At 45.9% G+C, this 12500-nt stretch overlaps 2 protein-coding genes across 4 annotated transcripts in view; both read left to right on the top strand.

Moving 5' to 3' along the window:
• cc2d1a (coiled-coil and C2 domain containing 1A) overlaps nucleotides 1–2557 on the top strand; it is a 45118-nt gene extending 42561 nt beyond the window's left edge. For both annotated transcript variants that reach the window (XM_076264624.1, XM_076264623.1), the window contains exons 28-29: nucleotides 160–207; nucleotides 664–2557. In XM_076264624.1, coding sequence (XP_076120739.1) covers nucleotides 160–207; nucleotides 664–696 — 81 coding nt within the window. In that variant the 3' untranslated portion in view covers nucleotides 697–2557. The remainder of the gene's footprint in view (nucleotides 1–159; nucleotides 208–663) is intronic.
• An 820-nt stretch (nucleotides 2558–3377) lies between these two features.
• mri1 (methylthioribose-1-phosphate isomerase 1) overlaps nucleotides 3378–12500 on the top strand; it is a 17766-nt gene continuing 8643 nt past the window's right edge. The window contains exons 1-3 of one of the 2 annotated variants that reach the window (XM_076264622.1): nucleotides 3378–3584; nucleotides 3707–3883; nucleotides 12491–12500. The exon at nucleotides 12491–12500 is cut by the window's right edge and continues 214 nt beyond it. In XM_076264622.1, the coding sequence (XP_076120737.1) occupies nucleotides 3752–3883; nucleotides 12491–12500 (142 nt within the window). In that variant the 5' untranslated portion in view covers nucleotides 3378–3584; nucleotides 3707–3751. Of the gene's footprint in view, nucleotides 3884–12490 lie in introns of both variants that reach the window. The other variant, XM_076264621.1, reaches the window with a different exon arrangement.

Below are 12500 nucleotides of genomic sequence, written 5' to 3'. Positions count from 1 at the left end.
CATCCAGATGCAAAAAGCAAACTACCGGGATTGTCAACATGTTCAATTGGCTACAAACAAGCTGCGCACAGAGGCTCAGGGCCAGACGGTATCAGACGTCTGGAGCGTTGGCTACGTCTGCACTTGCCCTAACACTATTTCTCTCTCTGTGATCGACAGGAAGCCGCTAAGGATGCTTTAGGGAGGATGAAAATGGTGGAACAGGAGGTAAGTGTGTGTGTGTGTGTGTGTGTGTGTGTGTGTGTGTGTGTGTGCGCGTGTTGTGACTGTGCTGTGTGGTGGAACAGGAGGTAAGTGTGTGTGTGTGTGTGTGTGTGTGCGCGCGTGTTGTGACTGTGCTGTGTGGTGGAACAGGAGTTAAATGTGTGTGTGTGTGTGTGTGTGTGTGTGTGTGTGTGTGTGTGTGTGTGTGTGTGTGTGTGCGCGCGCTTGTTGTGACTGTGCTGTGTGGTGGAACAGGAGGTGTGTGTGTGTGTGTGTGCGCACATGCATTTTTTTGTGTGTGTTGTGACTGTGTGTCTTACCTGCTATTTAAATGTACAGAAAAGACTTACCTTGAATATGCTCTCTCTCTCTCCCTCTCTCTCTCTCTCTCTCTCTCTCTCTCTCTCTCTCTCCTTCCCTCCCTCTACCCCCCCACTCTCTCTTCTTTCTTTCTCTAAGATGGAATCATTGAGGAAAAGACGGAGTGTGTGAAGAGAGGGAATGGTGGACTGAAGCAAATGCTGGAATTGCACACACATTCACACACACACACGCACACACACACACTCCCACACACACTCCCACACACACTGCGCTCTAAGCACCTTTTGGCATTGCAGCACTCCAAGATAACCTGCACTCTACCTCTGCGTTACTGCTAGCCAGGCACCCTTTGGTTTCTCGTGTGTGTGTGTGTGTGTGTGTGCAAGAGAGATGGTTATGTGTGTGTGTGTGTGTGTAAGAGAGAGATGGTTATGTGTGTGTGTGTGTGTGTGTGCAAGAGAGATGGTTGTGTGTGTGTGTGTGTGGTGTGTGATGCCAGTAGAGCAGGTATGTGAGGTAGGTTCCTCTCAGCCTTCTCTCCTTTCTTATTACTAACTTACACTCTCTCTCACACACACACACACACACACACACACAAACAAACACCAATAACAGCTATACATACACACACACACACCCAGACACCAACAATAACTGTAGACACACCCCCTGAACTAGAAGAACTGCTGAGTTTGTGATCCCCCACATTTCCCCCAGTAAAGAGAGCAAGTGGACCTCCTGTCTGTTTAGAGTTAGGACTGCTCTCTGCCCCCTCTCAACTCTCACACACACACACACACACACACATATATACACTCTCTCTCTCTCCCTCTCTCTCTGGCTGTAATAACGGGCTCAATCTAATCTGGCTGCTCCAGTCTGCTCAGATTATACTAATCCCCTCGCTCAAGGGGAGGGTTGTGCCACTGTGATAGGGTGTGTGTTCATGTGTGTGTGTGAGAGAGAGAGAGAGACAGAGAGAGAGAGAGAGAGAGAGAGAGAGAGAGTGTGTGTGTGTGTGTGTGTTGGGGGGGGGGGGTGATGTATAGTGTGGATGAGAGGGTGAAGAGGGGGAAGCCATCCCATAATCGGGGATTAGCCTCACTGTTGTTGCCACGGAGACGACTCATTTACAGGCGTTACACACACACACAAATCACCCCCCCCAAAAAAAAAAAAACACACACACACACACACACACACATACACACATGGTATCACACACACACACACAGACAGAGACAGCCAGCCATAGGATAATGACACTGACACAAACATAAATTCAGATCACACACAGACACACAGCCATAGGACAATGACACCAATACAAATACAGATACACACACACACACACACACACACACACACACACACACACACCCTATCTGTAGATGTATATGTTGGTTCTCTGGGTTCCTCCTATGCTTCCAAGCCAGCTCTGGTCCACACAAGAACAATCAACGCAAGCACACGTAACACAAGGACACTATTGCCTATGTATGTATATAATGATAATGACACGCGTGTGGATGTGTGTTTGTATGGGGTGGTGTTTTGGTTTCTTTTTTATTTTATGTCTGTCTCTGCTTTCAAACCTCCCTCTCTTTCTCTCCCTCTCTTTCTCTCTCTCTTCTCCTCCTCCCATCACTTTCCAATAATGCTGCCGACTCTCAAGACCCGATCACTGTTTCTCTCTCTCTCTCTCTCCATCTCCCTCTCCATCTCTCTCGCACACACACACACACTGACCTGTTCTACAACTGCCTGTTCCCCATAGCAACACATTAACATAGTCCTGTGTTGCAGTTGGGAAATAAATAAACAAACACATAAATACAAACAACTTTTCCTTTGGGTTTGCTTACCTCCTCCCCCTTTTTTTGCTTGTTTACGCTCTCCTCGTCGTAGAAACGCTGGAGGAGATCAGGCTTAGGTGGGCTAATGTTTTAACACAACATGAGGTTGTTATTATTATGTTATGATATGGTTATGATGAAAAACCTATATTAAAATGTGCATATGATATACAGATGTGGTCCCTGGCTCTCATTTCAGACCTAACCAAACTTAAACTTAAGCTATTAGGCTCATATTGTGTGTGTGTGTGTGTGTGTGTGTGTGTGTGTTCAGGTGGTAGAATGTAGTCTCTGCAACAAGACAACTCTGTTCAAAGTGAGGAACAGTTGCTCTGTGTGTGTGTGTGTGTGTGTGAGTGAGAATAAGTGGATTTTACAGAGACAATATAGGTCCTGACATTAAGAAGTAGGCCAGTGAGTGAATGGGGAAAAAGAAGAGGAAAATAAACGCTTGAGAGCATTAATGTGTTAAAGACAGACACAGGGGGAGAGGCATTGACGAGCTGTGAATAATGACCCGAGTCCCCTCGCTAGGTCCGGGGGCAGCACCAGTGCCGACATATGCCTTCCTCTCGCTCCCCCATTCTCTAGCCATTCTCTGCGGGAAGAATAGAATCCGCCTCGCGGGCCCATTGTGAGGTTGCCACCGCTGTTCCCAGTTTATGCTAATCCCGATGAACCGAGGGGCGCGTTTTTCACCTCCTGAGACAAAAGAGCAGCGCCTGGCCGCCGAGAGAGAAGTAGGCTGAGCGAGAGAGGAGAGTGCGCACCCGCGCCCGCTCGCACGAGCGAGCGCTATGAACGCGCGCCGTCTCGGTGTATGGGAACGCGGTGGTGGAGCGGAGTGACGGGAGGAAACGCGCACAGCGTTTGTGCCCGAGCAGAGAGAGCAAGAGGTGGGCGTGGACAAATGGAGGCGGGGCTTCCTGTCGGAAGGAGTGACACGTGGTCCCCCTCCGTCTGTGTGCGCGTGTGTGTGTGTGTGTGTAGGGAAGAGCTTGTGCGCCAGAGAACTGACTCTACCCCATTTTCACGTTTCTGTCGCGCGTTTTTACCCACCCACCGACCGACCCACATATCCTCGCACTGGAGCTACGGCTACCCCCTTTCTTTGAAAAACCAGGTCGTCTCGGCAAGGAACGTTAGCTAGCCTGCCAGCAACGCAAACACGGACAGTGAGCCGGCCCCGTTGTCACGCGGGTAAGAGTGTGAGCGCAAAAGAGGGAGGGAAGGAGAGCGAGAGAGCTTTTGGGTGTTTTAAGAGTCTCCCACCCCCTCCTCCTCCTCCTGACCACTCTCTCCCCAACCCCCCCTCCCCGTAGCAGACCCCCGCCGTGCCGCAGACTCATCCCACGCCGACCGCGGCCATGACTCTGGAAGCGATCCGGTACCGCTCCGGGTCTCTGCAGATCCTCAATCAGCTGCTGCTGCCGCACGAGACGGTGTACGAGGAGATCCGCTCGGTCCAGGACGGTTATGAGGCCATCAAGAGTATGAAGGCAAGTAGAACTACCGGGGCTCTGGGCAGGGACCGTAGGATCAGGGCTGGGATTCGGTCTGGTTCGCTCGTGCATCCTGAGCGTGTGGGTTTCCTCCCGTCGGTGGATACAGTTTAACCAGTTGCAGCACAGAGAATTGCAACATATAGCGGCACGGGTGTTTCTTTGTGTCAGTCGGGAGCACGGGGTCGTTCTTTTGTGTGTGTGTATGCTACGTGGGGGGAGATGCCGTGTGTGTGTGTGCACGTCTAGTTGATCATTTGCATAGCAGTGCAGGATCGCCAAGCATAACAAGCTTGTAGGGCTGGTGTACTCTTGTCAAGGGCAACCTTCGCAAGCATGCAGTTATCGATCTATTCGGACTCAATGTGCGCCACGCAAACTGGGTGTTTGTTATGATGCGCATGGCCATCATGGTTACATTTCAAAGAATAAAGGCCAAGTCATGTTCGTTATTGTTGTAAATAATGGCCTATATAGCCTAGTTGTTTGGTCGGCTAGTAGTAGGTCTGTCTATTTTAAGAGATTAGAAACTGCAAGTGGATATAGGCTCAGTAGACAAACCGGATTCACGCCCTCTCTCAGGGCTGATGACAGCCCGAGGCTCCGGTAGGCAATGCGCTCCGGTGCGGTGCAACGCGTGCTCATGATGAGCGAACGGGGATAGGCGCCTTATAAATGTTTAATCGTGTCCAGGTTAACGAATGCTACGGACAGATTGCTCGGCCAGGTAACTCGCAGCGGGGAGCCATAAAGAACGGTTGGTTTGGCAAACAGTTATAGCACCGAGGGTGAAAAATCTGCGAGATGAATTATTGATAACCTCTCCGATTTCCGCCTTTTTTTGTTGTTGCCGCTCATGCGGTTCAGGGCACTGTCCCCGCTTTAATGACTGTTTCACACCATTATGGACCGACAAGGCAACAGATTGTCACATTAGCTCTCCGTTATACATTGCATATGTTCCACTGAAAACCTTGTGTGCGCTTGTACATGATGTTTTGTCTGTTAGCAGAACAAAGGCCAAAGCCCAGAGCCACTGAGCATCTCTCTCTCCCTCCCTCTCCCCTCTCTCTCTCTCTCCTCTAAGATAGCAGACTCTTCATTAATAAGTATCAAAGCTTAGAAGTGCTTCTTCATTAAATTTGCCTGCCATACCAGAGCACTGGCAATTAGAGAGAGAGGTGATGGAAGGGTCACACACACACACACACACACACACTGCACTGTCTACACACACATATCCACTGTGAAAGTAACACTCTTTCTAAGCCACACACATACATCTAAAGTTTCACTCTTAGAAACACACACGCACACACACACACACACACACACACACTTTGCTTGTGTGAAAGTTCAGGAGCTGCATTCATTAGCAGGCGGAGGTGCTGCCATGGTCTCTGTAGAGAGAGAGAGAGAGAGAGAGAGAGCTGATATCATATCGAGTAAACTCTCTGACCGCCACCCACTCTTGAATGGGCTGAACTCACACAGATACACACACACACACACACACACACAGATACACACACACACACACGCACACACACAAACACAGTGCAGAGGCACGCAGACACACACACAAACACACACAGATACACACGCACACACACACACTCAGGTATCACACACGCACACACACACACTCAGGTATCACACAAGCATACACACACACACACACACACTCAGGTATCACACACGCATACACACACACACACACTCAGGTATTACACATGCATACACACACACACACACACTCAGGTATCAGACATGCATACACACACACACACACACACATACACATACACGTGTGGTGATGTCATGATGAGCGAATGAATCTCCGCCACCCACTCTCGAAGGGGGCGACAACTTCAAACGATTACCTCACCATCAGCTGATGTCATTGCTATTGTCACTACCACTATACTCTGTGTGTGAGTGTGTCTCTTTGTGTGTTTTGTTCACATGTGTGCATATGTTAGAGGTATGTATACTTGTGTGTAAATGTGTGTGTGTGTGTGTTTGTGTGTGTGTGTGTGTGTGTGTAAGGACGTCAGTAGAGGTTAGGTGTGTATGTATATGTGTGTAAGCATGTCTGTTAGATGTGTGTGTGTGGTTAGAATAATTTGTTAGAGGGCTTATGATTTTGAAGGGTCTATCAATCAGGTCTTTGATCATGGTCTGGTAAGTTGTGTGTGTGTTTGCGTGTGTATAAAATAAATGTTGTTCTACCTGCTGGTGTCAGCAGCAGCTGTGATGAAGTGTGTGTGTGTGTTTGTGTGTTCATATGTCAAACCAGAGCTCAGCTTCAGGTGTGTGTGTGTTCATATGCCAAACCAGAGCTCAGCTTCAGGTGTGTGTGTGTTCATATGTCAAACCAGAGCTCAGCTTCAGGTGTGTGTGTGTGTGTGTATATAGTATATATACTCTTTTGATCCCGTGAGGGAAATTTGGTCTCAGTGTTTATCCCAATTCGTGAATTAGTGAAACACTCAGCACACCGTGAGGTGAAGCACACACTTATCCCGGCGCAGTGAGCTGCCTGCTACAACAGCGGCGCTCGGGGAGCAGTGAGGGGTTAGGTGCCTTGCTCAAGGGCAAGGGCACTTCAGCCGTTCCTACTGGACAGGGTTCGAACCGGCAACCCTCTGGTTACAAGTCCAAAGTGCTAACCAGTAGGCCAGTACATATGTCAAACCAGAGCTCAGCTTCAGGTGTGTGTGTGTGTTCATATGTCAAACCAGAGCTCAGCTTCAGGTGTGTGTGTGTGTGTTCATATGTCAAACCAGAGCTCAGCTTCAGGTGTGTGTGTGTGTGTTCATATGTCAAACCAGAGCTCAGCTTCAGGTGTGTGTGTGTGTGTGTTCATATGTCAAACCAGAGCTCAGCTTCAGGTGTGTGTGTGTGTTCATATGGCAAACCAGAGCTCAGCTTCAGGTGTGTGTGTGTGTTCATATGTCAAACCAGAGCTCAGCTTCAGGTGTGTATTTGTGTGCGTGCTCGTGCACACTGTTTCTGGCATGCATGTTTGTAGGTCAAAATGCCAACAGTACCAAAGTCATGGATGGGTCCTCAAGAAGCAATACACTGTGATGGATAAGAAATATATAACTATATTTTATATAGACAGACAGACAGACAGACAGACAGACAGGATAAGATGGATAAGAAATATATAACTATTCCAAATGATACCAAGATCCACGCACAGCCTGGTTAGGTGCAGGTAGATTGCAGGAACATACTTAATTAGCAAAAATTGAAATAGTTCTACCGCACACTGTTTTGACGTTTACTTGATTTTATTCAGAGCGAACAACGCGTTTCGCTCTGAATAAAATCAAGTAAACGTCAAAACAGTGTGCGGTAGAACTATCTCAATTTTTGCTAATTAAATATATAACTATATTTTATATAGAAAGACAGACATACATATAGACAGACAGACAGACAGACAGATAGATGGATAGATAAATAACACACTGCTGTCATAGCAGCTCTATTTGTGAACAGTGTAAATACATGGCATAAGACTCATACAGTCCATAATGACTTAGTACTTAGTACTTAGACATATGAGTTAGATAAGTGCATGTTATCTACAGATTACAGTTGACTATGCAATACAAATACACAGCAATCACAGCAGGCAAAAGATAAGTATCCCTTGATTTAGTTCAGTATTAAGCTAGGGTAGTGGTGCACGAAGAGGAGCTTCAGCCTGACCCTGTTAAAGTGGGACCCCCTGTATCTGCGGTTTAATGGCTGATGTATGGAGGGTCTGAAAAGGTTGACGTACAATCTTTGAGCAGTTTTTTTAAATTATTTGACGGGACAGTTTGGCTTTTAAAGTAGCGGACACTCTTGCACCACACAATGTTACAATACTGTAACATGTTCTGCTATGTTATTGCTATGACTCAACAGGGAGTATCAAAAATATGAGTTAAATAAATACATATTCAATTCAAATCTAGTGGTAGATAAAAGACGACACACAAAAACATAGTGAGCTCCAGTGTGCTGAAAAAAATGGGAGCCTTACAACGTGTCCTATCTGCAAAGCGATTCGAGTGAGCGTTTACATTACATTTACATTGCTTTCAATTGGAATGTCTTATCCGCATGCGACGTGACACACTCTTACCGCGCTGCGCAGTGCGATGTGGCACGGCAATTTGAGCAGAGCCGTTGTCAGACGCCCAGTTTCTATTTGTTTGTCACTCACGTCGCTCTGCATTACGAACGAGAAATGTGACTGAACATGGACATTGTGGACAGAGAGCACTCAGTACTATGCCACAGCTGGACGCTCACAGGCAGTTCCAATACGCCATGGCTTTTATTCACACCTTTTCAGCGGAGCTGATTCTGCCCATGCACCACGCTGAGGCTACTGTTACACTGCCACTGCAACAGGCACAGGGGCGCAACAGTTATACTACAGCTTTGTTGTGCTATATGTTTGTATACTGTGTAAAAGGGGTTAATAGTTCAGTAGCAAAAGTAGTCGCATCAATCAGTGTGTTGAGCAGATCGGTGGGGATGAATATCATCTCTTCCCAAGTAAAAAGTCTGGAGCTCAAGAGTTTAATTCGAGGGTGAAAAAAGAAAGAAAGAATGGAATGTGTGTCCTGTCTTAAGACATTTGTAAGATGTGTCCTGGCTTAAGTCGTTTATGAGACGTGTTCTGGCTTAAGACGTTTATGTTAAGACGTTTACAGTATGTGATGTGTCCGGAAGTTGTTTATGTGATGTGTCCTCACTGGAGGCCTGAGAAGCGCCTTTTTTGAGTAAAAATAATCCTCCTCAGGTCCGGTTGTCACAGAGGCCTTTTCCACTAACAAAGAGCCGTGTCCAATCTGGTTCACTCACCAGATGTTGAACTGTTTCAAGCAAATCGACCAAAATTTTGTCGGTTTGGAAACCTGAAAAGATGGTTCGGAGCTGGCACCAAATTTTTGTTTTCCCTGTTAACCACAACGGGTGTGTCATTCGACAGGTCCGTAATGCACACTACACCATGTTGATGACGCATCCTCGATTCCGTTCAAAACTGGTCGAAATGTGGACTGGCGCGCTAAGGTTCAAAGAATATTAAACATAACCCGTCCAACAGCCAATTCTCTGTTGATCGCAAAACACCCTCAGTGTCGAGGTCGAGAGTTCAGGAAGCTGCTGACACTTTCTGTTCCAGTCCAGACCTGTCACTAATCCGCTGGGGGGGATCCTCTCCGTTTCGTGGGGATCCCCCCTTCTCTCTCACTCAAGCTTGGCTTAGGCGGCTGGAGTTTTTGTCGCGCGACGAGCTAATCCAAATCCTACATCCAGCATAAGGAGCATTAACAGCTCGCCGTCTTATATTCACTTTCAGAATATTATATTCAACTCCCTGAGTCCATCTCTCTCTCTCTCTCTCTCTCTCTCTCTCTCTCTCTCTCTCTTTCTGCACTCTCTTTCTCTCTGACTTAAGTATAAGTAGGGATGTAACGGTATGAAAATTTAACCTCACGGTTATAGTGACCAAAATTATCACGGTTTTCGGTATTATCACGGTATTTTTAAAAGTGTGTTCAATATGTTCAGAAAGCACTGATAGGCCTACACAAGCTGAAATAGTTTCAAAAAGTGTCCTGTTCAGTTTTTCATGTTTAATTGGCTATGTGCTTATCGCTTAACTTACCCTACCATGACTTGGAGGTTGCTATTACTGTTATTTGGATCCAATGAGTGAGACCAGGCTTGGAATTTCACCATTCTGGGGGCAAGGCCACTTGGCCTTCAGTTGGGCATATTTGGTGGAGGGCACAAAGGCCACATAGGCTATAAAAAATATCAAAGTTGTATAGCCTATTCACTGCAGTAGACCTGCATCACTGTATGAAACATTACAAAAACATGAAACATGACATATTATATAGAACTGCAAATCATCTGAACATCTAATATTTACAGATATCTAGGCTATATTTAACATTTATTTTATATTTGGCCTGTTATGAAATCATGTATTGAACAATTTAAGCACAGTTCAGCTTTAAGAAACTCAAATAGCCTAGATGCATGCTTAGCATTTTGTGATCTACTTTCACAAACTCTTAGTCAGCTGTCCTCTGATTTACCGATATATAGGCGATATATGTAACATTTATTTTGTATTTGGCCCGTTATGAAATCATGTGGAACAATTTAAACACATTGTAAAACTTAAAGCCCAAATTTGGAGACATCCATGCATGTCGAAATGTACTGCAAATTCAAAAGTGGATTACTCTGGAACGGCTAACTGTACAGGGGACTGCTTTACACCTTTATGTTCGGTAAGGTCTGCTGTTTATTCTGATATATGGTTTGTCATGTGTTAAACGAAAGGTTCGTGAAGTATTGCACCGTGAGGAATGGGTAGGGAGATGGACGAAAACCTTCATTAGAATTTATGATTAAATTTAATTATATTATTTACGTTTCTCGCGAACCGTTCACCACAGCAATTCGCGGCTAACATCGTTTAAAAGCTGAGAAAAAGCTCTTTCATGTGATACTTGTGATGTCTGTGTGATGAGTAGGCTACTTCGCGAGTAGTTCAACTAAGAAGAATAGGTGCATTTAGACGCACTTTCTTTCTTGCGCTGTCACTTTCTCCACTGCGTAAAATAAATTAATTTGCGCTGTGAATGCTAAGATTATTTTGACAGGCCATAGGCTAAATAAAATTCGCTATTAGTAGGATGCAAAGCAGAATATTGAAAGAAGGGCACCAAGGGCACCGTGGCCTGTAAACCTCTTTTCGAAATAAAACTTTAGGCTACTGTGTTCTTCTGATAACGTGAGTGGAATGGATTTAATGTGCACGCGAACATAAAAAGACGCAGAGTGCAAATGATACAGTGCAAGTTTTGCGGTGAAAATGTTCTGCCTTTTAAAATCAGGTGTAGCCTAATCCAATTCGCAGTTAAAACCATGAATTAGACAACAGAATCAGTAGGGTACCAATTTTGCTTCATTGTACCAGGCCTACTGTATGTCAAAAGCAGGCTCGGATGAAGCTGGGAAGGATTAAACACACGGTTTCAACACCGTGATAATCAACCGTGATAATTATGATATTTCAAAAGAAAACGGTAATTGTTATCGTCAACATTTTTATCACGGTTTATCATTATACCGGTAATCGTTACATCCCTAAGTATAAGTATTAAGTATATATACTTTTTTGATCCCGTGAGGGAAATTTGGTCTCTGCATTTAACCCAATCGGTGAATTAGTGAAACACACTCAGCACACAGTGAACACACAGTGAGGTGAAGCACACGCTAATCCCGGCGCAGTGAGCTGCCTGCTTCAACGGCGGCGCTCGGGGAGCAGTGAGGGGATAGGTGCTTGCTCAAGGGCACTTCAGCCGCGGCCCACTGGTCGGGGCTCGAACCAGCAACCCTCCGGTTATAAGTCCAGAGTGCTAACCAGTGGGCCACGGCTGCCCACGGCTGACTTAATTCTGAGACATTGCAACAGTAGAATAACGGCAACAACAGTGAAATAAGAGAGTGTCTCGAAACACGAGTCGGCCGTTGTCATGCCAATAACGGTCCTTGTGGACGAGCTGTAAGTGATTTGTGTTCTTTTGCAGTGAGTTTTGGGAGAGGGTGGGGGCTCCTTAGCAGGATAGTCTTATTGGATTTACCTCATAAATCTGAAATCAATTTGGCTTCTCCTGTGTCTCACTCTGGCTGTGCTCTCTTCCACACTCAGACCACTCTGTCATTTAGGCTATAGACCCTTTCAAGAGAGTTCCATTATCATCATAGTTGGCCCCACAAGGTCTTCGTTTTAACATTCCATATGTTATCTTGATGCAGAGGAAGTAGATTGGGAACCAAATAGAACGTTCAAGCATTGTTTTTGTTTTTATTGTTGTAAGGGTCTATACTTTCTCTCTCTCTCTCTCTCTCTCTCTCTCTCTCTCTCTCTCTCTCTCTCTCTCTCTCTCTCTCTTTTCTCTCTCATGAGGTACAGGAAGTGGATCTCTTCTTTCCTCATTTGTCTGTGTTTCTTTAAAAACACATGTGTACTACGTACGTTAGGTCGTTTGCCTGCAGGACTGCAAAACCACGGGCCCAATTTCCGTGGAACTGTAGAATTAAATTGGACAAACAGATTTAGATTCAATGGGTGGATCTAGGAATCTTTTTTTTTCACTTTCTGTAACATCACGAGAAAGATTTTTTGCTGGAAAGTGGATTATTGACCTTGGCGATGATCTGTGCTCTCTCTTTGGAAAAAGTAACAAAACACTGCACCAATCCAGCCCCTCTAAATCATGCTTTAGTAGCATTGTAATGGGAATGAATTGAAGAGTGATTTAATAAACAAGTGACCTCCCCTCCTCTCCATATCTCCCTCTCTCTCTTCCCCTTATTCTCTTATCATCCTTCTCTCTTTTTCTCTCACTCCCTCCTCTCTTTCTTTCTGCCTCCCCCTCTTCCTTTCCCTCTCTCTCCCTCTTTCCCTCCCTCTCTCATCTCCCCTCTCTCTCGTTCCCTCTTTCCCCTCTATCTCTCCCCCTCCTCCTCCTCTCTTTCCTCCCTCTCTCCCTCCCTCCGCAGGTGCGCGGCG

The sequence above is a fragment of the Alosa pseudoharengus genome, unplaced genomic scaffold (genome assembly GCF_046254945.1).
Source record: "Alosa pseudoharengus isolate Yale_2024_CS ecotype anadromous, Long Island Sound unplaced genomic scaffold, YU_APseudo_1.1 YU_APseudo_1.1_scf_30, whole genome shotgun sequence".
Lineage (NCBI taxonomy): Eukaryota > Metazoa > Chordata > Actinopteri > Clupeiformes > Clupeidae > Alosa > Alosa pseudoharengus.
This window is presented reverse-complemented; position numbering and strand designations above follow the sequence as displayed.